The sequence below is a fragment of the Trachinotus anak genome, unplaced genomic scaffold (genome assembly GCF_046630095.1).
Source record: "Trachinotus anak isolate AG129_WGS33_773 ecotype Australia unplaced genomic scaffold, CSIRO_AGI_Tana_v1 ptg000005l, whole genome shotgun sequence".
NCBI lineage: Eukaryota > Metazoa > Chordata > Actinopteri > Carangiformes > Carangidae > Trachinotus > Trachinotus anak.
The window spans coordinates 18776829-18803563 of NW_027273856.1; the positions used below are offsets into that span (position 1 = coordinate 18776829).

General features: G+C 40.8%; 1 protein-coding gene across 1 annotated transcript; it reads left to right on the top strand.

Annotated features, from left to right (window-relative positions):
• The first annotated feature begins 8644 nt into the window (after window positions 1-8644).
• sptlc2b (serine palmitoyltransferase, long chain base subunit 2b) lies at window positions 8645-26625 on the top strand. The gene is made up of 12 exons (XM_071478695.1): window positions 8645-8907; window positions 12002-12196; window positions 12769-12923; window positions 13814-13962; window positions 14454-14578; window positions 16117-16210; window positions 17148-17253; window positions 18769-18988; window positions 19359-19485; window positions 22302-22437; window positions 22660-22789; window positions 24187-26625. Exons 1-12 carry the CDS (start codon window positions 8764-8766, stop codon window positions 24298-24300), a joined length of 1695 nt encoding a protein of 564 aa, XP_071334796.1. The 5' UTR covers window positions 8645-8763; the 3' UTR covers window positions 24301-26625.
• The last annotated feature ends 110 nt before the right edge of the window (window positions 26626-26735 follow it).

Sequence of the window (26735 nt, forward strand, 5' to 3'; positions counted from 1 at the left end):
GAAGCTCTTGGCAATATTGGAAAGTAAATGCTAACATTGGCTATGTAGCAATAGCAAGACAGCTCCTGTAAAGCCTTTAATATCAGTTCTAGATTTGGCCACATCTGTTGTTGCTGTGTTAACACTAAGAACATGTGAATAATTACAGTTATACTCCTTCAAAATGATCATTCAATTTGAATGATGATGAGGCATCATTCAAATCCACTGTGTTATGGTGGACTCCACTGCTGGCACTGCACACTACTACACTGGGATAACTAACAGTAAAGTTTAATGGCTATAGCAAAATAAGATAAATGTCAGACATAAATGTCAAAAATTAAATCCTACAGGTTATAGCAAATTAGTTTTTAAATTAGTTCAATTAGTTTTAGTTATTTAAATTAGTTTTTCTCAGTGTGTGAGGTCAGAGTCGACACAGCTCTCACCACCCATTGGGTCAGAGGAAGAACCCTGAGGCTCTCCAGCTTCCCTCTGCCTCCCATCTGCAACCCTGGAACCAGACTAGAACACATTAATCCCCCACTCAATTACATTAAGTGGCTCTGATGTGATTTAACATTGACCTATACACATGTGGAGAGGAGCTGACGTGCTCAGAAGTCATCTGACTCCTTATCAGTGGGACAGGCGGTGGTTTGTCCCTGTCTCCCCTCTGCACCTGGGGGAAACAGGTTGAACAACACAAAAGCATGACTCCGTGGTAGGAGAGGGGCTCTGATGTAATTTAAGACTGACCTTTATCATGTCGAGTGGCGTATCTGTTTTTCCTTCATACCTGGAGCTGTTCCCGCTCTCTTCTGTTTCTCCCTGGATGTATCTTTTGTTGGCATTGTTCTATTATCTGTACAGTCCTGACTCTTTTTTATCATTTCCATACTGTACATTATCTGCTATAGAACAATGATGTGGAGGGGGAACGTGCTCAAGCATGTGTGTCGTAGCCCAGCGTGTGGATAAATGTTGAATGGATAGAAAGTCACCCTGCTGCCAGTGTGAGGTGATTTGGGGACAGCGGGGGTTTATTGTCAGGGCCTGGTATGAGTGTCAGCGTGAAGAAATCAGTCTGACATGTACCAGCTTAGGGTAACTGCATCTTGTGTGGCTTGATTATTGCTGGGGTTTGGAGGCACGTGTATGAACAGGAAAAAAGTGTGTGCAACAGACATTAAAAAGTAAAATAAAAATCACAATCAGTTCAGGCTTTTCAATCCACAGAGCTCCTATCTCAAAACAACAGAAAAGATGAGCTCCCCTCAGCCTGCATTTGTGCACAGACCAATGCTGTAGAGTTAAGGACAGCTTGATAATGGGTCCCCATGCAGCTCTCGTCTGCTTTCATGAATGTACACAGAGGAAGATGAATGAGATTCTTATTCATGAAGGTACGAGGAAATTGGTTCCTTGGCATTGCTTTTGTGTGCTATTGGATGTAAACGGTGAACATATTGTGTTAGGCCTTAATTGAATCCTCAGGTCACAGGCAGAGGCCATGATGGATAGCTCCTTATCTTTGCACCACAAGAAAACAAACACAGACATAATAAACAATATTGAGTTGTTGCAGTGCATCTTTCCACTCTTTGGACTTGAAGGAGGATAGCTCGGTTTGTTTTGTGATGCCTTACGTGATATTTCTACCTCTTCCCACCCCTCAGTGGCAGCAAAGCAATAAGTTTGGTGATAAATGTCCCCAATGCTACTGTTGACCTGTCGAAGACGGTGGCCAGAGAGAGATCTTATCTCACACTATGAGATTTGTTCCTCTCTTCCAGTATTGAAAGCTGCTGCTGTAACAAAGGCAGTCTTTTAGTTTTGTTGAAGAAACACACCCACATCCACGGAAAACAATGGTCCCATTTCCTCTGTGCCAGCGACACTGTTTCTCTTCCACATGAAGAGATGAGTCAGTCTTCAGGAATAAACAGATTGAATCACAAGAGCAAACATTTCTTACTCCCTTAAATGTTAAAGTATGTTGCATTGATGTCACAGCAGCTGTTTTCCCATAGAAAAGCTTCTACTCTGACATCACTGATTGAGGTGTGGCTGGATGGGCAATGACATGCATGAAACTTTCAACTCCATTATTATTATTATTATTATCTATTCTATTCTATTCTATTCTATTTATCTATTCTATTTTCAACACTTTCAACAATAGGTGATTCACATTTTTCTTTTTAAACTAATGCAAGCTTGACTTAAAGCTGCACTAATCAAAATTTTTACGGCAAAAATTGATCAGTTGGCTGCATGTAATGCAAAACATGCCACTAGTAGTGATAAACCTACAGAGAATTATCACATGACCATGCAGTTCCAGGTCCTGGGATATTTTAGTATCTTTTTGATCATTGCTTGGGCTCCGGATTTATTGATTTCCTTCAGACTCATGACTCTTATTAATCCTTTCCCAGTCACTGCAGTGGCAATAAACTGATAAATCCACTGTATGCTAACTGCTAATTGGGCACAGAGGTAAAAGGTAAAAACAGAGGTAAAGGGAGAGTGAATATTGGACTACTATTCCCTAACGCTGCTACGTCTGCTGGATATAAGCAGTCGTTTCCTAGCACATTAGCCATTGTTTGCTTTTTTTCTGCACCCAAGATGAATTCATTAATGCTGCTTTAACATGCACTACATATAACATTCATAAATTCTAAAAAATATTCATATGTTTAATATTCAGTATTTAAAAATATGCTCCAACTGTCTAAGGTCTAACATTATTGCAGATTTATCTGCAGATTCCCTGAAGGCCAATTTATATTTATGTAGTTATATCTGTGTGCACTGTCAGTCTGATTCATAGTGTGAATTTATATGTTGAATACAGTGTACAAAGCCACAGAGTCTGTAAATTGAATCTGTCAAACTGACATTCACCACTGGAAGCACACATCTAGCAAGCTGCCTTTCCACTGTCACTCATTCACTTTCTTATCATTAGTTCCTCATCTGTGCATATTTAGGCCGGAGTTCACTCATCATTATACCAGCAGTCTAGAGATGGACAGAGTCTACTCCTCACTGGAAAACGGTTCCGCCTGTCAATCTGTCCGTCCTGCCTGCCCCACCTGAATCCTGGAGAGAAGGATCCTTCCTCTCCTCAGTGGCTCCCTCTGTGGATAATCTATTATGGAGGGAAGATTTAGACAGGTGTAACAATGTCTAATGGTTGTGTCAGTCAGAAAGCAGTCTGCCCACCACACAGGGCAGGGCCTGTCCAACCGTGGTGGGGGTGCACATCGACTGCTCCGGGATTTGCCGTGACACAAACTGATTGACGCCTCAGCCAATGTCTTCATCTGAGGAAAGAGCAGGGCTAGGCGGTGGTAGAGTTGGGTATATTGCTCACATAATGATGATGGTGATGCAAAAAGTATCATCTAATCTTTCTCTACACTGCGGTTATTTCCATTATTCCCACTTTAACTTTCCATTTGCAATGTCAAAAGCAGTGCTCGCTGATTGCAGGAATTATCCAGCAGCACTGGAAAGGATCATTGATTGGGACGTGACTGGCACTTGCTCTGTTTGTGCATGAGCATAATTCCTGGCAATGAGTCCGCTCATTTATACTCATTTATATGGTTACTTGTGTACTATTGTGATTTCATCATTTGTCATTTACCACATTTAGACGCCACTGAAGTATGAAAAAAGGCTGCTTGCCTTGACTTCCTCTCATGCAGCGTTAGGTCTTAATAGGTTGTCGGGGGAATAGGATGAGAGATTGATTCTCCCGATGATTTCATTAGATGACATCAAAGCAAGGAAATTGCAGCAGAGAGTGGGAACACATCTTTAGTGAATGGGAAAGCATCTGTCATTTGAATGATACTGTATGAACATCGGCAGTGACATGCAACCTTGTCCGTGAACGCACAGTAATTATGATGTTTTTCTCATTATGTTGGTGCGTCATATTTGGACAGATAGCCACATTCATAGTAGTTAATATATTTAGTTTATAATGCAATAGGGATGCAAGAAAATCATTTTTCATAAATCTTCAGACCAACGGAAGCGTTCAGACATCTAGGTCATGTGCATGGCCGTATTAAGATGCTAGGAGCCATTAAGCCTGCACCAAAACACTTAAAGCTTGTGTTGGTACCAAATGACCAGATTGTCGAACCTCAAAAACAAATCCTGCAACCTCAGCACTCTATATGTTACACAGTGAATCAAATCACTTCACAGAGTAACATATGGAGCCGTAGTTCCCAAGTCTTGGGAGTTATGATGTCATGTCAAATGACCTACCAGCTCCTCAGCCGTCCACATCGCAGTCAGAGCAGAGGCAGTGACGCTGACATCCCACATTTGTATCTGTCAATCTCACCAAGAAGTTGACGAATTGATCCAAAAATTAAAGAAAAAAACTCTGTGCTAACATGTGTCAGCAATGACAAAGGTTTCTACAACGACTTGATGTGCATTTGGAAGCTTCGTGTAGATGGTCCAATGTAATAATAATAATATATAATAATAAACTTTATTTGTATCACACCTTCCATACAAAAAATGCAGAACAAAGTGCTTTATAACAAGGAAATTACATTCACCAAGTGCTCCACATGAAAAGACATAAAATAAACATAAAAACATGTAAATAAATAAATAGAAATAAACAGATAGTTAAAATACATTTTTTTAAAAATGGATTACACAGACAGACTCCAGAAGTAATCCAGAAAATCAGTGCGGAGCAAAGTGCAAGGTGAAGAGATACGTTTTCTTTTAAAGAAAAGCTGTGAGCTGTATCACTATAATGTTGATAATGTAATTAATGGTTCACTATAATGGTCATACCCTTGTGTGTTAATTCTCTTCAAGTTTTTCCACAACATGGACTGCCACACATTTTCAATTCACGCTGTGTGCTTCAGCACATTCAATTTGAAATAAAATAGCGGACACATTAAAGTACTTAGGTTTCGCTTTAATTCGAGTAGGTGTTTTATAAATATAGAAAAAACTGTGGGGATAGCACTTTTAACTCATAGTGCCCAAACTGCAAGGGTTCAAGTGGACATAATAAATGTTTCAACGTTAGTTCATGCACAAAAGAGCCGCCATGTGGCCCAGATTCTGTCTGTCAATATCAGGAGTAAAGAGGTACTTTCTAAAAAAGCAGGTGCACAACGGAAAGCTAGAAAATGGCCAATGACCTGGCAGATGGAGGAGTAAAAGTCTTGTGGATGAATGGAAAATCCTTCACAGCAAGTCACGAATGCTCTCCAGGATGTAGCCTGGACATGTTTCCTTGTCAATAATCAAGAGAAGACTTCATGATGAGGACCTAAGAGGATTCACCACGAGATACAAAACCTGGGAAGTCTGAAAAACAGAAAGGCCAGGGTGCAGCCCACAAAAACATTCAAAGGCAAACTGATTTAGTGTTCAGAAAAAGAGCGGAAAAAGCAAAGCCCCTCATCTGTTAAACACGGTGCTGGTTCTGTTTTTGCTTGAACATGTAGCTATAGCTCCAGACTGACGCTCTGGCAATAGTTGGGGATTTCACTGCTGATGGCAGCTACAGGATGAATGCAGGGGTCCACAGGAGCGTTCTGTGCTCAGATTCATACTCAAATTCATCAAAATTATCAAAGCTCATTGGATGACATTTCATCATTCAGCAGGATATTATCTTAAACGTACAACCAAAGCAGCCAAAGAGCTTTTCACAGTGAAGAGGTGGAGTATCCTGAGCTGCTGAAGATCAGACTAAAGGCAGAGAGACCTCACAAAAAGCAGGAGCTGCAGGAGGCTGCAGGCAGTGAAGCCCTGGGAGAGAATCAGCAGGGCAGATACAAAACATCCGCTGATGTCTATGGGTCAAAGTCTTCAGGTAGTCGGTGACTGCAAAGGATTTTCCACAAAACACTAAATATGATAATTCGTTTCACTTCATGCATATCTATCCGATTACTTTTGAACCCCTAAACTTTAGACACTATATGTTAAAAGCAATATCTCTCCCATAATGTAAACCTATGCAAATTAAAGCTGAGACTTGGTACTTCAATGTAGTATCCATTATTTCATTTCAAATTGAATGGACTGAAGCACGGAGCCCGAAGGACAAAAAATGTGTAACTATCTAAATTCTTACGGCCTGGACTGCATGTAGCAGCTGTAAAATGAGGGAAATTATGTTGTTAAGATTATCTGAGAAATTTCATCAACAAAGCCTGTTGATTATTGCTGTAATGTCCTCTAGACTGTACCTATTAAGTCCAGCTGCTCTTGCGTTGGATTGTTATTGCATATGGCTCTGTTGTGAACAAAAACATAATCATTGCCAGCAGGTTTTAGAGAGCACATCAAAAATAGATCATTCAAAATTTCTAATTTGTTTTAAGTCCGTGTGATATCCGCTGTCTCATCAGAATGAATTGCAGTCACGATTAAAGCTCCTCGCAGTGTCTGTATCAATGAAAGCAGATCCTCTTTCTTTTTAACCCTGCCTCTGATCCTATTAAAGCTGGATGCTTATCACCTTCATCAGATTTGGAATGAATGGGAGCTTAACTGCCTTTTTGCACGTTGGCACAAACTGACCAGACTGATGTTTCATTATTCCACGCTCAAGGTTACAACCTTGAGGGGAAACAAAAGGGGGAAAGCCTGGAAAACCGATTACAGAATCAAATTATCAGATGTTATCATCAGTGTCTTAATCATGGATGTCACACCCTAGAAAGTATGGGCGGCACACCAGTGCCACCAAACACTGAACTATAACCCATGCCACCAGCACAACATCCGATTGAAGGTCTGTCAACACACAGGGCTCAACCTTTGTGTAGCCCAACAGTGCCATCTAGGAGGCTGAAAGTAGGAGTAGGTTTATGGAGCTGTGGTGTGGCTTTTTTTTTTAAGAGTCTGCACAGCATTTGCATTATTTCCACATGAAAAGAATCCTCCAGCACACCAACAAATACATGCAAACAGTGAAGGACGGAATAGGTCATGGTTCTGCTCACCATACAGGTGGAGTGTGATACAAACAATCATACCTTATCTGAGACGCATGCAAACATAGCTGGATCCGTGCAGACTGACACGTTTCACCAGACCATATTTACCAAACGGGAAGAGAACAGGAAGTACAACCTAGTGGTCCTCCGTGAAATCCTGGCTGTGACTCCAGGAAACTCTCCTATTGTTTCACCACCGAGGCTTCCGTCTTCTCTCTGTGTGTGACACGCTCTGCCCTGTAGTACCCCATGAATGAAAAAGGGAACACACGCTGTAATGCAATACATGCACTACAGTAAAATACGGTATGTGTGTAATGAATTATGATGCAGGCTTTTATCTGTTTGGCAGAGGTTTAAGCACCCTTCAAGTGACAGAAGATAGAAGATTGAGTTGTTTACCAAGCCAGACTTGGGTCAGATGTCTAATGTCACCAGGGCCATAGGATCATCAATCACATATTCTGTTTGTTTTAGGTTAATGGGCAATTATTTCAGCCACAGAATACAATTCAGAGCCAAACACAAGAGCTTTTGGGAAGGGAAGACTTTTCTGAAACCTTAAATACTTAATACCTTCCTGAAATACTATGAGTCAGCTCAGTGATGTGCAGTGGAATCCTGGCACAGCCCACTGCCATTCCTGTTTTCCTACGGGAACCGCCTTGGAGGCAGCCTTGACCTTTGTTTTGCATCTTCTCAGGTGAGAAAAGAGCTTCACTGGAAAAGGGTATTCAGTTGACGCCTAAGCAAAGGTTATTATGGGTTATTTCCATGGGCAGGGCTTTAGGACGTCCCACACACAGAGGGTGACGCCTAGCAGAGAAGGAGAATTGGGACAGGAGCTCTCACACTGTTCCATTATTAACGTGGCAAAAAAAATAGTCATTCAAGTACGGCTCTTGCGGACTCGTCATTTTGTTGTTTATTGCTGAGGAAATAATTGTAGTTTAATCTATTAGAAACTATTAGAAAATTAAATATATTTTTTTACATCTCATAATGTTTGGCGAAATGTTATATAGTATGATGATATTCATGAGTAGAAGCTCGTAAAAACAGGAGGGAGAGCTGTGAAGTCGGGGCCATAGCCAAGATTATAGAAATACAAGGTCATGAATCCAAGTTCGCACCTTTAGCCAAAAAATAACCTTAAAAGACTTGTCACCAAAAGTTATTTTTGATTTTCCATATGTAATTATGCGGTTAATTTTGTTACTTAGAGGTTACGGAAAATATCATGTAAATTCAAATAGGCTATTGTTTGACATACGTTATGCACATTTTAAAATGATCTTCAACTGCTGGTAATGAAGTCGTGGAGAATTAGGAAGTCTATTTTTCATTCATTGGGCCGTTGTCAAGTTTAGACATATCGGATTTTAAACATACACGAATCCGCCTTTATGACATCTGTCACTTGTAAATGTTTTCTTTGAGACTGTAAACTCGCCCCAGATGCTAAAAAAAAACAAATTTTCTAAGAGATGCTAATACAGATGCCAATGTAAAGGAAATAATCTCAGTCCCCAACGTTATCCACAACCCCTGGTTAGAGTTATGACCTGTGTTTACATAGACGATCTTTGTGCTGGAGTAACGTCATTGGTCAACGAAACTACCGAGGGGCGGGGACTTCCGGCAGGCTCGCACAGCCACAGCGCAGAGTGGGCGTTGAGTCCGTCTTCTTCCCCGTCTCATACATGACTCCACGGCTAACGTTACACAAGTTGTGAAATTTGCCAGTCGCTGCCGGCCGACGAAGATGACGGAAAGCTCCTCGAACAAGCTGCTGAACGGAGACGCCTGTCACCGGACCTCTAATGGTAGAAAACCGAGCAAAAATGGCTTCGTGAAGAACCACTGCCTGTTCCAGCAGCCACAGAAGTATCGCCGCCCCAGGGAGAAGGTAAGGCCCAACCGTCAACTGCTCGGGAGGGGAGGGCCGTAAACAAGCAAAGCAGTGTTTGGCGATGTGTGTAGGAAACTAGTTTGAATTAAGAAAAAAAAATGTTAGCTCATGTGTTATTCATTTATTTTTTTTTCATCGTACGTGTTGCGGCCATAAATTGTTGTCTTTGAGTGGGCTTTACAAGCAGGGAGACGGGAAGTGTGAGTTTGGGCCATGTGACAGCAGCCTCACGTCATCTCTTCAGTAAACGGTGACATTAATCAAATTAGTTTGTCTAATTCATCCTATACAGCGGCCTACCCAGCTTCAGTCCCAGCCCAGTGGTTTGTCCCAATGCGACATGTTTCAGGCTAGCTGTTGCCAAGTGCTACACTAAATTTCATTTTCAATACTTAAATTATCATCACTTGGTTTAAAAAACACTTATTATTAATAATAATAATAATAATAATAATAATATCATACCCATTAAGGTTTAAAACGCAAAATTAGCTTGTAACCAGCTGTGTTGTTGTTGAGTTTTTAACTGTAGTGGTGTATGCCACCTGATCAGGGAGGATTGTAGTGGTGACTCTTTGGTAACCTTACACCCTGTTGTTTCTGTGCCCCTGACTGAGTGTGTATGTGGGTGTGTGGGTGAAGTTAGACTGGTTTCTGTTTACACTAATGAAGAGGACCAGGACCCTGTTGTGTTGTTACCACAGAAGCTGTCTGTCTGTCTGTCTCCTGGGGAGGAGGAGAGCAGGCATGCTTCCACATGACCCTTTAGCGGGAGAGGAATGTCTCCAGGCCCTAAAGGGTGTGGTTCCCCCTGGGGTGGAACGAAAAGGACAGAAAACACAGAGTGCACATGTCTCTAGGGGTGTAGGTGGGGTACACACATGGCTTTGTTTTTCTTCAGTTGTTTAGGCTAATCACAGAAGAGAAATCTAAAAGCCATACACAACTATGTATACTGAAAGTAATACACTAGCTCTTGTATTTGAGAACATCACATTCCAGACTTGCGACAGCATTACAGTGGATCTATACAATTAGGCCCAGATGCTGTGGCTGTCATACCAGATAGTTTTATGCATACTTTCTCTCCATTCCCCAAGAAGTTAGAACAGCTGCAGGGTATATCACAGCTGATAATGATGTCAGATTTAGGCCTGATAGGGAATAGTCATCATTAAACTTTCCTGATACTAAGGTTAAGTGTATGAATCCACAAGACAAATTTCAGGCACTTTGATTTGTACCAAGGATGAGTTCTGTACCTCACAGATGAACTACACCAATATGTTGACATTTTTTTTTTTAAATCAGTGATGTCAAAAAGAGTGATTGGGCTAACATGAATGACTATGCACACTATGCATAACATTGGGAATGCTTACAAATGCTATTGCCTATTATAATAAACTCTGATGTTTCTTCATAAAGTAACTGAAATTGGCATTAGATGCAGACAGGCCTATTTTCGCAGGAGTAACCAGGGTATGGAAGAACTCTGCTTTCTGTTTTTCTTAAATCAGCTAGTCAAAATGTGACTGTGCTCTATCTGTCAACTCCACACAGGAAAAGTATTTAGACCATTTAAGCCCTGGTGTCAGTCACAGACTGATAATTAATTTCCTCCTGGGTCTTGGTCTGCTGAAAAAAATTGATCTGCCTTTGCCAGAGATCCCTCCCTTTAGGGATCATCCATAATCCCTATATGGAGAATATAGGAAATGGTTAGAAGCATGATTTTTATGAGCAGAAAGCAAAAAATGATCTCAGTAACAGCTTTCAGCTGGGATGATAGTGTCAGTAATCGCTTAGTACAAACGAGCCATGCATTGAATCAACAATTAGCAGGGAGTGGATTTACTTGCTCATTCACTCTGTTTTAGGCTTACTGTGAAACATACACCATGTGCAAGCTTTTATTATTGTGTTAACAGTGTAATGTGATGCAAGCATATGAAAGAGCAGGTATCCAGAGTGTGTTGGTTGTGTTCTCTTGGTAGAGTGGCTGTGCTGTCCAGCTATAAAGAAATGGCACAGGCGCACCTCTCCTCAGTCTCTGTTTGTCCACCGGTATAAAATATTAAGGAAACGTGACGTCAGGAAAATTGGATTTAGCTGCTGTGGTTGGCATCAGTATGCAACAGTCTCTTTGAGTGGTGTACTTAAATGTGAATGTTTTTTTGGGGCAGTTTGCAATCCACGGCTATTGGATTGCCGGTTGTTCAAAGGATTTTCTCTGAGCTTATACAGAAAGTGGGACCTGTTTGACTGGCTATGAACACACAGACACACACACATACACACACACAGACACACACTGCAGTGCTCTCCTGTTCCCTGGCTCAGAGGTATTTCTTGGAGAAGCATGACTGGTCACATGAGGTATGGTTGCTAAGCTGCAGGGCAGAGCCTTTAATGAGTGACCGCCCTCATTTGTTTAGTGTTGGTTTTGTGGACAGCCAGTCCACAGCCCAGCTTGATATTATGCTAGTACTTTTTGAGTTTTTGCGGCATTCCCTCAGCATGTGACCATGTTTGTATGGGCCCATAATTCAAGATCAATAATTCTATTCATAAAACTCAATGAATTAGAACCCAGGGTTGATGTCCATTTTATAGCTCACTGGTCCATGGGGGCCCAGGCGTGGTAAAGTCTCCATGAATAAATGTGCTTTTGGAACCTTTATTAGGTTTCTAACTTTCTTTCCAAGAAAAACACAATTTTAACAAATCAGCCCTGTTGTCATTTAGTGTGTGCCCAGCTTTTACTGGATTGGGCTGGTCTGCTTTCTATCACAGTTTATAGGGCTGCCTAATGTGGCAGATTTAATAAGTAAACAGACGTGAAGCGTAGATAAACCATTACCTTTTATAGGAGAAACCACCAGCTGTTGGAATGGCTTATTTGAACAAAAAGTGGTAAGAGTTAAACAACATTTAATCCTAAATCTGCTCCTTGGACTCAGCTTTGTTTGTGAAAATGTGTCTTTGGTTATCTTGTGTTAAAATCTGTGCCACAATTTTTAAATTCCAATTGTAATTGCAACTTGTAGAGACTTGTAAATGCAGCTTCTTTTGTTTTATTCTCACACAGAACCAAAATGTCACACACAACTCCAGTCTATACAAGAAACCATTTGTGGAGTCGTTTGAGGAGACCCCTCTACTGGTGGCTGTGCTCACCTACATGGGCTATGGCATCCTCACCATCTTTGGCTACCTCAGAGACTTCCTCCGTCACTGGAACATCGAGAAGTGCCACGTGGCCCGGGAGAGAGAGGAGCAGAAGGTATATAAGTACTTACATTAGAGCTTTTAGACTGCAAAAGATTATTAAAAACAAGTTGGCTGCCAAGCCGTTCAAGGACAAACATTAAAGCCATTGCCTCAGTCAGACCAGTCATGGTGATGCTTTCTGTGGAACAAGTTTCTCCTTAAGACTTTATTTTGTAAGCCTTAGCTGCAGGATGGTGATGGACTTTAATTACAGCACATTGTTAAAGGTTTCATATTTTGACTTTTGGATATCTGAGGCTTGAATAGAGCTGTGGTCCAAATTGCCTTCAGCCTCATCAGCTGTGAGTCTATCACATCTATTATATCTGGTTCAACAGAAAGCATTAACTGTTTTCCACAGATCCTTTGGAATATGTTGAACCGTCAAAACACACCATTAAAGAATGAGGACATACTTTTTGTAAAAAAAAAAACAAATTTTCTATGATTTTACTGCTGTCATTCAGTTATCTAATGTCTCTTATTATAACTTGGTAAAGGTTGGTTTTTGCCCACATATTTCCAGTTTGTTTCTTTTAAAGTAAATGAAGAGCCATTCTCTATTTTTCAAATTTTTTTCTGCAGGATTTTGTCCCACTCTATCAGGACTTCGAGAACTTTTACACCAGGAACTTATACATGAGGATCAGAGACAACTGGAACCGACCCATCTGTAGCGTCCCTGGTGCCAAGATGGATCTGGTGGAGAGAGTTTCCCATGACTACAATTGGACCTTTGAGTAAGTTGCTGCGTTGCGGCTGTGAGTGTGTGTTGTTCCATGTCTGTATGTGTACAGGCCTAATTTAGAATCAAGGTGTTGTCCATGACTGTTATTTGTGTGTGTGTGTGTGTGTGTGTGTGTGTGTGTGCGCCTCTGATCCTTAGTTCAACAGGAAGTTCAGTGATTAATGCTCACTGACCTTGAATTTCTGATAATAAGAGAGATGTAAGTCATGATTCAGGCAGTTATGTTGAAAGCACTGGTATCTGTCACATGACACTGAGCAGAAACTCTATCCACTAACAAAAAGCAGCCTGCGACTCACACCTCTACACATGACAGCAGTAGTATAAGTGTCATGTATCATCAGCACAGTAGAGACAGCTCAAATTTTTTTGTCTCATTTATTCACTAATTACAACCTTAAGGAAACTGAATCCTACAGTATGCACAACAAGTTTGTGGTATTTAAAACAAAAATACACAAAATACCCAACCATTTATATCACTGAGTGTTAGCCAGACTAATAAACAGTTCTGTAAAACAGTTTAAACAAAATTGGAAAGTGCATTAATATCTCTGCAGACAAACTGCCCTGCAAAGTGAAGGTTGTGTCATATTTTCCCTCTTTATCTCGCTGATATGTGTTACATTGGTATGTGTTTAATGCACACAGTTTTTTTGGTCTGTGCTTGCCTTTGCTAGCTCAGTTCCCTTGGGACAATAAACTATTGTATATTATCACGGTGCTTGATAACTGTGGCAGTTAAAGGACAGCATTGAGCTGGAAACTGTTGCCAAGCAACCAGTGCAGACAAGGTCACCCTGTTGAATGCAATTATTTCTATTAACCTAGAGTCAGGGTACCAATTCTGTGTCTGACTCTCTTTATCTCTGTCTCTGTCAGGCACACAGGCAAAGTGGTGAAAGATGTCATCAATATGGGCTCATACAACTACCTCGGCTTTGCTGAGAACACTGGGGCTTGTGCCGATGCTGCTATTGAAGCCACACAAAAGTACGGAGCTGGAGTGGCCAGCACTCGCTATGAGATGGGTAAGGGTGAAAAGAGTTTTTTTTTGAGCATAAGATTTGTTTTTTAAGGAGGCGTCATGATTTGACATGATCATCTGAAATTAAACTCTCAAACCATGATGAATCAAATGAGCGACCTAAAAACCTCAGCTAATACTTTCACAGCCTTTCTCACTTTGTTTGTTGTTTTTTTACAATCCTGCTGAATTGAAAATTGAAAACTGAAAGATTGAGTTTGATAGAGAATAAACCATTGTGAAAGCTTTGAAGCCCTTTTCAGTTTGCAGCAGCTACTTATAAGTTTGTCACATTTAATTGTTTTATCTTAAGCAAAAGAAAAGCTGGAGTTAGTGGTGTATTTAGTAAAAGGAAAGTGGACTGACCTCACAGGTGTGTGTTTAACAGCTATCAGAAAATGAGTGCGACTTTAACATTTCCCCCATAAGACAACTCTGCAGGTTACAGTACACTAATGCGGAGTTGTTTTTAAACCGAGATGATGTCATTTCCAGGAAACCTGGATATCCATGAGGAGATGGAGCAGTTGGTTGCTAGGTTCCTGGGTGTTGAGTCATCCATGGCTTTTGGCATGGGCTTTGCAACCAACTCCATGAACATTCCTGCTCTCACTGGGAAGGTATGGAATTTCATTCACTTCCTTTGTTTTTTTGTTCTCCTTACAACAGCCTACAACTCTTGATTTGATTGCTTTTTAATATCCTTTGTGTCTTTCCAGTCACAGTGGTTTTGTACCCAAAGTGTAATTGTAAGCAAGTAACAGTTTTAATGTTTTACTGTTAAGGAAAAACACTGTTTCCTGTGTCAAGTGAAAATATTTTCAGATGTACAGCCAAGCTTGAAGAGTTCAGACTGTTCCACAACACACTAGTTTCCGGCTGGAGCTTTCAAAACATTATTCTGAAGGTCAGAGAGTGATATTTGGCTAGTCCAAGTCGTTGTTGTTCTAACCCCAACAAATCACACAGACCAGTCCTTACTTGTGTCCTTATGTGCTCTTTTCCTCCATAGCCAAGGTTTCTTGAACAGGAAGTAGATTTCCTGACAGCCACATGAGTGAAAACAAAAAAGTAGATAGTAGAGTAGAGAAAAAATAGAGAAATGTACAGTGAGACAGTAAAGATCTGACGCACTGCCCTTGTCACAAGGGTTCATAAATTCTTAACTATGCTTGTCACCTTTCTGCAAACTCACATCCTTATGTCATGGAGTAATTGTGTGTTGTGCAACCAGCTCATTTATTCATTGACCAGAGGAAGTGGTGTGGCCTGTGTGAATGTTTGAATGTGTTCACTATATATTCATGACAGGAAAAAACATTCCCATCCTGGAATTATATTTGCTTGCTTAAGGTGAAAGCACTTGCTCTTGTTTGTAAGGGAAGCTTGTTCTCTGTTAAAGAAAGATCATGTTTGTTTTTAACAGGGTATTATAGCTTTTAGTGTTTTTTTTAGTAATATTATATAAGTCTTCCTTTGTTGCCTTAACAAGCTGTTAGGACTGGGCGGTGCACTGGTTTCATTACAAGTGTCACATTCTGTCACAACATGTATTTTGCAAAACTGTCATTACCACAATCAACACGCACGCACAGTTTGGTTTCAGGGAGATGTACTTCCCTTAACACCTGATGAACTATGTCACACCCACAGGTTACGCACAGGCAACAGGTTCATTTGACTTAATGCAGCACCTTGCAGGGCTGACTTCATGTGATGCATGCTGGACTTAAAACAATGCATGTTTGTTAGTGTGACTTTTGCCCATGCTGCAGAAAGTCACTATGTCACATGACATTAAAACTTGTGGGAGGAAGGCAGCTGCACTTTTCACAATTCTAATAGAAAATCAATCACACACATAACACATTCATTCCTAATGTATCACAAGTAATAATGAGTGTTAAAGGTTCAACCTGAACAAGCCTGGATCACTGGCCATATAATGTGTATGTTCCAGAGACTTAAGTTCAGTCTGGGCTAGAAAGTCATTGCCCAACACTAAAAACTCTAGTATATAAAAAGAGATAGTGTTTGACTTTGGCTAATTAGGGATTGCCACTCTTGCAACTTCAGAGTCAGATAAAAATTCAGAACTTTGCAACATTGCTTCAAAAAGAAATACATTTTTTTTCTCTCTTTTTTGGTCCTGTTTCAGGGTTGTCTTATCCTGAGTGATGAGCTGAATCATGCATCCCTGGTGCTGGGAGCCCGCCTGTCTGGCTCCACAATTCGGGTCTTCAAACACAACAGTGGGTGACCTCTAATAAAAAGCGCCTTTCATGAGATCAGTCAGATAGCATTGTGACTTAGAGTACACCTAAAACATTCACTAAGACAGAACAAAAGGATTAAAGTGGCTGAAATGTCTCTTTCAACACTATGAGACAGTAGTTAGCTGTTATCTGCTTTACTCAGCAGGCTATAGGTGTGTGTGTATGTTGCAGCAAGTTGCTTCATTCAATGCAAATTGTCTTTACTACAATTGTTCATTAAACTTTATGTCTGCAGTTCTACATTTGTTCAAGACAGACACACAGAGATAGGTGTATACACACAGTGACAAGAGATCCTCACTTACCCGAGCTAACAGTTAGCAACCAGGAACCAGGCAGGCTGACTGCTAAGGAAACACTTGATGCTTCAAAGGGTCACAATCATAAAATATTGACACTCATCCATTACTTCAAGAATGCTCTCATATTACTTTAGAGGAAAAAGAAGACACTATGAGACAGTAGTTAGCTGTTATCTGCTTTACTCAGCAGGCTATAGGTGTGTGTGTATGTTGCAGCAAGTTGCTTCATTCAATGCAAATTGTCTTTACTACAATTGTTCATTAAACTTTATGTCTGCAGTTCTACATTTGTTCAAGACAGACACACAGAGATAGGTGTATACACACAGTGACAAGAGATCCTCACTTACCCGAGCTAACAGTTAGCAACCAGGAACCAGGCAGGCTGACTGCTAAGGAAACACTTGATGCTTCAAAGGGTCACAATCATAAAATATTGACACTCATCCATTACTTCAAGAATGCTCTCATATTACTTTAGAGGAAAAAGAACTATCTTTAGCTGACAACCCTTCTCTCTTTGGCTCAGAAATGTCTTTTTCTTACTATCAGATGTTTAATAAGTAACTTAAAACTTGTGTGTTTCATTTGTAAACTCCTTTGTACTGCAGACATGCAAAGCCTGGAGAAGCTGCTCAGAGATGCTATTGTACACGGGCAGCCGAGAACCCACCGACCATGGAAAAAAATCCTCATTGTGGTGGAGGGCATATACAGGTATACACAATATTATTTGTGTTTTACTCACACTTGCCCTCACACACACAACTATACAGTTTGCCTGAACTAGAGAACCCACTACCATAAACCTTAAGCTAACTCAGCTAATTAAGTTTTATGTCAGCTTTATTGTTATTTCACTGAGTGAGTATTTTTATGCCACAGCTGTATCACACTACACTGTGTTTACTGCCAATTACTTGGCACCTACAGTTCTCTGGGTGAGGACTCATGAATCTTTATTTGGCTTGACTGGTAGTTCATTTGATCTTTTATCTGTACATTTGAAAAAACACAAAATACCTTTCAAAATATTAGTGCATAGTACTCACCCGTGGTGCATACCACTAGTGGGACTGTTAGTTGTTTAAGACATTATGGTGTTACAATGGTTACGATGCAAAGCTATTGATTTACTAAGTCCAAGGCATCTTTTTATGATATGAACATGGAACCATCTTCATCGTAGCAGCAAACTCCTCCCCAGTAGAAATCTTTTATAAGATAAGTAAAGTAAGAATTCAGCAGATGAGAGTTCAATGTTCCTGATGTTTTCACTTTGTTTAAATATGGAAAATAATGGCAATTTGGAAGAGTGCCCACTCTCCTTTTAGGATAATGTATTCCTTGTTCTCTAAAGTGTACTTACTATAAAGGCAATCGATCCTGTTGATCAATAAAGATCTCAGTGAGACTGGCTGGCATAATCAATGCCCTTTACTAATGCAATGTTAATGGAGTTTCGTGTCCACTGGGATTGTCAAAGCAAACGCTTCAACTGATAAAATAGACAGTGCTTACACACACATTAACACCCACACTGTTGTCAGCAGTTGTCTGTAGGGTCAACTGCTCACATGCTCCCTCAGCTACTCTGCAGTTTTCTGATTTCAGGAGCAGATTGCGGTTGTCAGTTGGTTTACATTCTAGCCAGAAATTCAAATAAATTATTTGTTTTATTTAAGTACAGTGGCTTCAGAAAGAATTCAGTCCCCTGAGCTTTTTGCACATTTTCTTGTGTTGTACATTGAATTGTAAATGGATATACCCGCCCATCAGTCTACACTCAAAGTGAAAATATTTTTTCATAAACTGAAATCCCTCATTTACAAAAGTATTCAGACTCTTTAATTTTGCACTGTGTAGAAGCCCCTTTGGCAGCAGTTGTGTCTTCTTGGCTGAGTCTCTGTAAGCTTTGCACATCTGGATTTGGGCAATTTATCCCATTGTTCCTGACAGATCCTCTCAAAGCCCTTCAGATTAGATGGGAAGCAACTGTGAAGTGCCATCTTCAGGTCTCTTCACAGATGTTCTGTGGGGTTTAAGTCTGGGCTTTTGCAGGGCCACTCAGGGCCAGTCACAGACTTCTTTTAAAAAAATAAAATCACACAAAGTTTGCAAAAGGCAGAGGGGTCTGACTAATTTCTGATGCCACTGTACTTAAAAAATGACTTGTGGGATTTTGAATTATTTATTTTTACATAACTGTCTTTTTTTTCCTTAATCCTGAAGTATGGAGGGGTCCATAGTGCGTCTGCCAGAGGTCATTGCTCTGAAGAAGCGATACAAGGCCTATCTGTACCTGGATGAGGCCCACAGTATTGGGGCCCTGGGGCCTAACGGTAGGGGAGTGGTGGACTACTTTGGTCTGGATCCCAAAGACGTGGACATCATGATGGGAACATTCACCAAGAGCTTCGGTGCTGCCGGGGGATACATTGGAGGCAAAAAGGTTGGTGAACTCTTAGTAAAAATTAAGGTGACATCAGGCAGTGAAACATGAAGCCCTCTCTGTTGTAAGGGAAATAGTAGCTGGAACACTTAGTCATCCCAGACTGCTGAAACCCAACACGTTGCGTGTCATTCTGTTTTGGTGTTGGCCAGCACTGTTGACCAGCAATAGGAAATTTAGCTTCCCATTTTTCTGAAAAGGATCGGATTCAGTGTAAACTCTCATTTTCTCATACTTATAATTTTCAGCACCATGTCCTGTATCATACAACTGTCTTCTATGTTTGCACACTAACCAAATTACATATATTGTGTACCTGTTGTTACTGGTCAACAAAAGAGTCAACTTTAAAATGTCTTTTCTCTGTCAGGAGCTGATCGACTATTTGCGGCGCCACTCTCACAGTGCCCTGTATGCTACCTCCATGTCCCCTCCTGTGGCCCAGCAGATAATCACTTCTATGAAGATCATCATGGGAGAGGACGGGACTACACTGGGTAGGTGCCAGGAAATGATACTAATCACCTCAAAGTACATCTCTGGTGATGGATTAATGATGAATTGTCTTTTACTGTCTGCATTTGTCTGATTGGGTGATTTTACAATGTCCGGCGTTATTTGACATGACCACAAGGTGGCAGTGTAGACCAATTTGTCAGCTTTTGTACTTTGACTCCTTCATACTGTGTTTGCCTGTTTGCCTTCAACATTTTTTATTCCCAGCCAAGTGATAAGGGCCACTATCACTGGCAAACTGGTAATAATTTACCAGTAAATAAAGGTGTAACACAGCCTTATCAAACTGTATGGCATGGATAAAACCATTCCACATGCCACATGGGTCCATGCCCTTCATGCATCTCACGTGCACATCAGGTCATTTGAAATGTAAATTGGGACGGAAAGTCCATAAATAGTCACTTCCTGTTTTAGAATGTGAGGTGATCTTGCTTTTTAACATGGCAGCAGTGACAGTCGGTGTTCTGTCTGCTTCAAACTGTATTGCTTTGGAAAAATATTGTTTATTTTCTGATTTATTGAGATGGTTATGGATCTTTTGTTGGCTGAAGACTTGCCCTTCAAAGTTGCAGGTGCTTTTCTTCACCAACCATTCTGATGGCGGTGAGATAAAACCTACAGTATAGTCAGGTTTCATGTGCGTGGTTTTGCATATTTGAAGGTCTCCCTGTAGTCCTCCACAGCAGTTCCCTCCTGTCTTTATCTTTCAGGATGTGGATTTTTTGGAGAACTGGTAGGTGGACAGTGCCTTACTTCTCTCTGATTCAGGCCGGTCTAAAAGAAGGTCTTGAATTGGTGGTATGCTGACTCCTCTACCATCTCACTTTATGGCTTTCAGATGTGTGTTTCATTGCTTTTCTCTGCTTCTATGCCTTCACGCTGGGTACAAAGCAGCATGGTGCACAGGGCCAGAGATCTTTGCAGATCAAACTCTGTTGGACTCATATCCTACACACACAAACAGATCACCGAGGGTTGTTTTTCTTGCGGGGCAGCACCTCTTTAGTCTTTATGGGGCCTGATTGATAGAGCCTCCCTTAAAATGCTGATGCAAGATCAGATTACCTTGCTCCCCAGTCATTCAATCATTAGAAGCAGGAATAAACACCTAGAGTATCCTTTATAGTCTGGCCTTTCCACAGTGTCATCAGCTCTTTCTCCAAACCGTTTCTGAGAAGAGAAGGCCAGACTGGCTGACCTTGCAACATATCCCAGCTTGACATGTTTTCCTTGTAGAAGACTAACAATGACAGTGTGATTGGTTGCAGCCCTGTCACTGTTTGAAATTCAAGCCTTTGAAGATCCAGACACTGACATGAAGTCGAAGTGACAGTTGAGCTGCCTGCTAACGGTTTGTTGCTGCGTTCAAGTTGCTAAGGGCGGCTGCTCGTGGTTCCCAGCACCGGCCTGCATCAATATGGACATTTGTTGTTTGAAGCTTACATCAATCAGATATGTGGATGATACACAAGGGCATAAGACGGGCAAAGCTTTCTTCATTTCCAAAAGAGTTCTAAAGCATTTGGAAAGCAAAATGTCTGAATATCATACTACTACTGTTTTCTGCCAACTGATCACTCCGTGCTGAGAATAGCTTTGGATTCGTTGTCTGTGGAAAAAAATGTCTGGATAAATATAATGTTAGACTTTGTTGTGTCTCAGGGGTGCTTTGAAGCCGTGATGTTTTTGCTCTGTTATTCAGCAAAGTCAGGCAGATGTGTGTTGCTGTTGGCGCTTTGTGCCATACGGTTATTTGTTTAGTTAAGATGCTGTCTGTGGAGGCTCGGCCTGAGGATTCAGTGAGCGAATCCACACTGCGCATCAGACTGACACGCAAGGATTGATGCCCGTGTAGCTTCAGCCCCTTGACCTCAGACTCAAAGAATCCCGTCGTCTTCAAAGGCGAGTGGAGTCGAGAGTAGCGTCTCCAAATATGTGTATAACATGATAGAAGACGAGGAACTTACTGGAGTGTTTTACACTTATCCTATGGATGTTTTTTTTTTGTTTTTTTTTTTTGCTGACATGGTTTTGTTTAAGAAAAAGGACTTGGCTCCTTAACAGCGACGTCTTACTCCAGCTTGGATCAGTTTAAGTACACTAACTTGGGCTTATGCTGTCAGATGATATCCACATTCTGCAATTTAAAAGCAGACTTTAAAAAGTCTTTAAAATGACTTGGCCTGTGAAGAAGAGCTGATAATGAGCTTTCATGAAGCTTTAGGTGAAAGGATCCACGCGCCCCCACAGGTGTTTTCACTCTGGCTGATTAGACCTCTGCCCAGGTTGCCTGGAATGGTGTGAGGTCACCAGACTTCATGTACTAATGGCAATCATAAAAGCGTACGTCGTCCCATCCTTACAGGTGGCAAACAGGCAAAACTAACAGAGTGACAGGCTGTGCAGGCTCTCACAGAGCTGATGAGCTCTAATCAGGCAACTTAAGGGAAAACACCTGTGTGGGTGTGCCAAGGTTGAGAGGGGGCTTCAATCAAAGCTAAGAGATGTTCATTGGTAACCACTCAAAGGTTTTTAATTGCAGCAGAAAAAAAACTATAAAAATAACAAGTTTTGATAAATAAGTTAAATGTTTTAAGTATTATGATTGAATCACTTGACAGGATTTTCTTAATCAGTGAACAGTCCTCAGTGTTCATTCGTGGTGTTGAGCTACAGTGACAGTAGAGTAAGACCTTAAACTTGTTCTTGAGTTTAAGTATAAGTCACCATAGTCATTTGAAACTGTTTGCTTCCTGTGTTGTTAAAAACAGCTCTGTTTCTCTGCATTTTCCAGGCGCCGATCGCCTCAGACAGCTATCAGAGAACACCACCTACTTCCGCAGGAAACTCCGCGACATGGGCTTCATCATCTACGGCAACGATGACTCACCTGTGGTACCAATGATGCTCTACATGCCTGCCAAAATTGGGTATGCCTCCTCATGTTATTTGGTTTATAATCATGCTTTTTAACATCAAGGATAAGTGTTGTGAATAGAATAGAATCTGACTGAATGTGTGGAAAGCTGATCACGATTTCAGTGTCACACATTAAAGAGAACATCTTCAGGATGTGCTGATGGCAATGGAGAGACTGTAAGTTACAGTCGCCAAGTGTTGACCTGTGTCTAACGTTGCCATTCCTTCTGCAGGGCATTTGGTCGGGAGATGTTGAAGAGGAACATCGGCACAGTGGTAGTCGGCTTCCCGGCAACACCCATCATCGAGTCGAGGGCACGTTTCTGCGTTTCAGCTGCTCATACCAGAGAGATGCTTGACACAGTAAGTTTTCCATTAAATCCAATCGCTCTCCGACACAAAAAATGAAGAAACATCCATATTTATTTTAAATTTTGCATCTAAGCAACTTGGTTAATGCCTTTTTTTTGTAAATCAATACTGCAAAAATCCAGGTTAAAATCAACTCAGAAATATTTTTTAATTGTAATAAATGGTCTGTGACTGATGACAGGTAGCAGTTCCTTTTTATTTTCTTGTTATTTTTCCTCTCAGTTTTTATGACCAGAAGTCTTTCTCAGATGAAAAAGATCCTTTAATCTAAACTGGTGTGTGAATAGTTTCCAATGGCAGGAGGAACAGAACAGCTTTTATAGGCGTAGAAACTAAATCAGCTTGAAAATCAAATTTAACTTGTTTGTTACTGTTTTTTTTAAAAACTGTGTTTTTGATTTAAGAAAATAAAAACATGCACAAAAACAATCTAATTATTGAACGCTGACACTTCCAATCTACAACAGCCACATTTATCATCCAAGATGTAAAGAGAGAGACACATCAGATCTCTGCTCAGAGTCTGTCTTCTTCTCCGCTGGATCCACTTGAGAGGATGTTCTTACGGATGTTTATTGCTGAGGACTTAATTTATCCTCAACATGATATAAGAGTTTGTTTGGATTCATGGGTGATCGTGGATCCAAGCACTCAGTAAGCTTTTCATGACTGTTAATCAACCAGATCTGCCTGTCTGGCTGTTGACTGACAACTTGGTGTGTGTGTGTGTCTCTGTTGAATAATAAAGGCTCCCAATATGTCCTTTATTATGAAGAAACTTGGAAGGCCAAGTTGTCTCTGAGTATTATAGCGTGGCTTAGACAGAGACTTTTATTTGAGCTGCTCTGTCTCTCCAAAGACACTTCATTCATCTTACTGAGGAGCATGTCAACACCGTGTGTAATAGTCCATTTAAAGGGCATCAGCCTGTCTTTGTAGAGCACTTCGAGGAGCCGCTTTTTCCGTCTTTGGAAAAGCCAGCTCTCGCTATTTCTCAAACCACTGAATCAGAAAAAAGGTCAGGAGGAAGGTAAATTGTTTCCAGGTGTCCTGCAGTGTTGCAATGCTGATACAGTCTCTTGTGGGAAGAAGTGGAGGAGTTTCTGTTCAGTTGTGGTTTATGCAGGGAGCCTTCTGTTCACCTTTTGCTTTCGAAGCCCCCTACTCCTTCACTTCTCCGACAAGTTGAATGGTTAAACATCCAAGTGTGATTAAGGTTTATCACTTCATTTATCACCTACAAAAGAAATCTCTTTTCAAGATGTGAGTTTTTTGGGGGTTTTTTTATTATCTGGCTTGTCTGTCTGGCGATCTGCACTCATTTTGACTGATGTAAATAATGTCTCTTTGGATTCAGATTAATAGCATTCTTCCTCTTCCTATTCCAGGCATTGGAGGCCATCAGTGAAGTGGGCGACCTGCTGCAGCTGAAGTACTCCAGACGTGAACAGCCACTTCCCTCTCTGGGATGGATGTCTGAGGAGAGCCTGCTGCAGGACTGAGCCACGTCACCCCCTCAGGCCCACCTCCCAATTCACTTTCCCTCGCTTACTTTACCTTTTCTCGTCTGATATCCTTCATTTTCCTCTGAGCCAGTCTCTCCACCTCACGTCTCCATATCACTTCGCATCGGACTCCCGAGGACCCACCAGAACCAAAGTCTTCGCCCTGGTCGACCTGGTTTTAAAACCTTCACACTGGCATCGCTCATTAGCCTGTGTGCAGTCTGTGACCTGTCCAGCTTCCTCATCCCTAACAAGGAAGGACCAAAATCACGTCTTTATGTGTCCGTTGTTACAAAGTGTCTTCACAGCCTTTCAGTTTGTCGTAGCTTATTGTGACTACATCGGTCTAACGTCAAGTCTTATCCCTGTGTGCACATTAAATGTGTATCTTATTTGTGCAATAATAACAACAACATGGAGTTTCTTTGTCAAACAGCCTAGAGCAAAGTAGACTGGTTTTTACCATGAGTTCATACTCGTGCACTTGGAGAAAAATAAATCTGATCCTAGCTGTTGCAATGATGCACTCAAAAGGAAAAAATTATATATGTAAATATTATTTATCCCGAAGTTGGTAAAACTGCCTTAGGGTAGCATCCCAAACCTCAAAGAGAGATACGTTATTTCACAGGAGTAACATAAGCATGTGTTCTCCATATGTATTTATCTGACGGCTTTTTTCCTAATCACTTTTACTTGAATGGAGAGTATAGAATATTGGGTTCTTTCCCTCACCAAAGGATATATATATGTATAGATATATTTTCTACCTTTTCTCTTAAAATGCAAAGCAGATGTTCCAAACGAAAACAGGGAAAGAATCCCAGGGAGCAAGACTAAGGAATATTTTTTACTGCTTATTTTCTAGAAATATTTTTCAGCCTTATTTACTGTTTACACCTGCACTCAAAAAACTTGAGCCCAGTGTCTTTAACATTTCTATAAGCTAATGAGCTACATGTGTGATTTTTTTTTTTTTCGTTCAGTCATTCTCACTCAAGTGCTTTCATGTGTTCCAGCGTCGACACCCATCTCTGAGCATGATGACACGCTGTAACTAGGGTCTGTATGTATGACGATGCTGTGCCCACGCTTATCTGATGTACAGACGGCTTTATTTATTTGTGATTTTTCAGCTATCTTACGTTTGTGAGAAATCTTAACTATTACCTGAAAGGCAGCTCCAAATGTGTCCCAGTGGAAGGTATGTGTTATAACTGACTACTTACACATCTTAACTTCAGTGCAGCACTACTGACAGGCATTATAAATGCACAGATGACGTAGTCACTGAAACTTTCAAGATTTGTTTAGGTATGCTTCAAATGTTATCGTTTTTGTTTTGGTTTTTTTTTTCATGATTTATCACCTGTGATCATCTTCTGGAATGACATTCCATATCAACCTGATTTCATTTCTTTGTTTCATTGTTCAGTGTTTGTTTTATTTCAATGTTTTGTCTCATATTTCTGTGTGAGGTCACCCCAAACATGGCAAACATTGTGTTCACGTGTGTGTTTATGCTCTGTCACTTTATTGATGTGAATTGGAGGGTGTGTCAGTGTAGCCAGTCTGAAATCTGGTTTTTGTCTGGCAATGTGACCATTCATACACGTGATCATCAAAGTGAATCAGCTCAACACAAGTTTAGAGATGCTTTTGTTGACGTTTATGGCATTTTAGCACAGCATGGCAAGGTTTTTGGGGTCTCTTTTAACTGTACATCCTTAAGATCTTAGTCGCATTTTTGTGTGAGTCATTCCAATATTGTTTTTTTTTTTTTTTTTTTTCCTCAGAAAATGGCTTGAATAATAACTCAGTGATGCATTTGCTTTTAATAAATGTAATATAAAAGGTGGAACACATGACTATGATCTGGAATTGCACTCTTAAGAAATGACATAAAGAATTTCTTCTTGTGAGAGTTTCCTCTCGAGCTGTCTGCAGCACCATGCAGTATGTTAAGTCTCTACATTTCTGTCTATGGAGGCAAAAATGTAATTGCAAACAGCAACGTGACGGTTTCTCTCAGCCAGGTTTCCCTCACTGAAACTGAGGAATTAAAGTCCAGAGAGATTATTCAAATGCAAACTCGCTTGCAGCTCTTTGATGTAATGTGACATTTTCCGCCCTACCTACCACAAATACCTGCAAACTGACCTGCGGTGACCATTGGAAACTTACTTATCACTTGCTTATGCCCTTGGAGTTGTATTTGGGGTGGAAGATAAACCACTTAGAGAAGTTTGTAAAGCCATGATGTTTGTTGACCATGCTGGTGGAAACAGTGCTGCAAAGATTAAATCACTTTCTTGGTATCAAGTTCTGGCATGGGTTTGTGTTTATTTACAGCACACACACACTTTAGTCACAACTTAAAAGCCCATGACAAGCATGTTGTAGAGCCTTTTTGACTGATAAGTCACTGACAT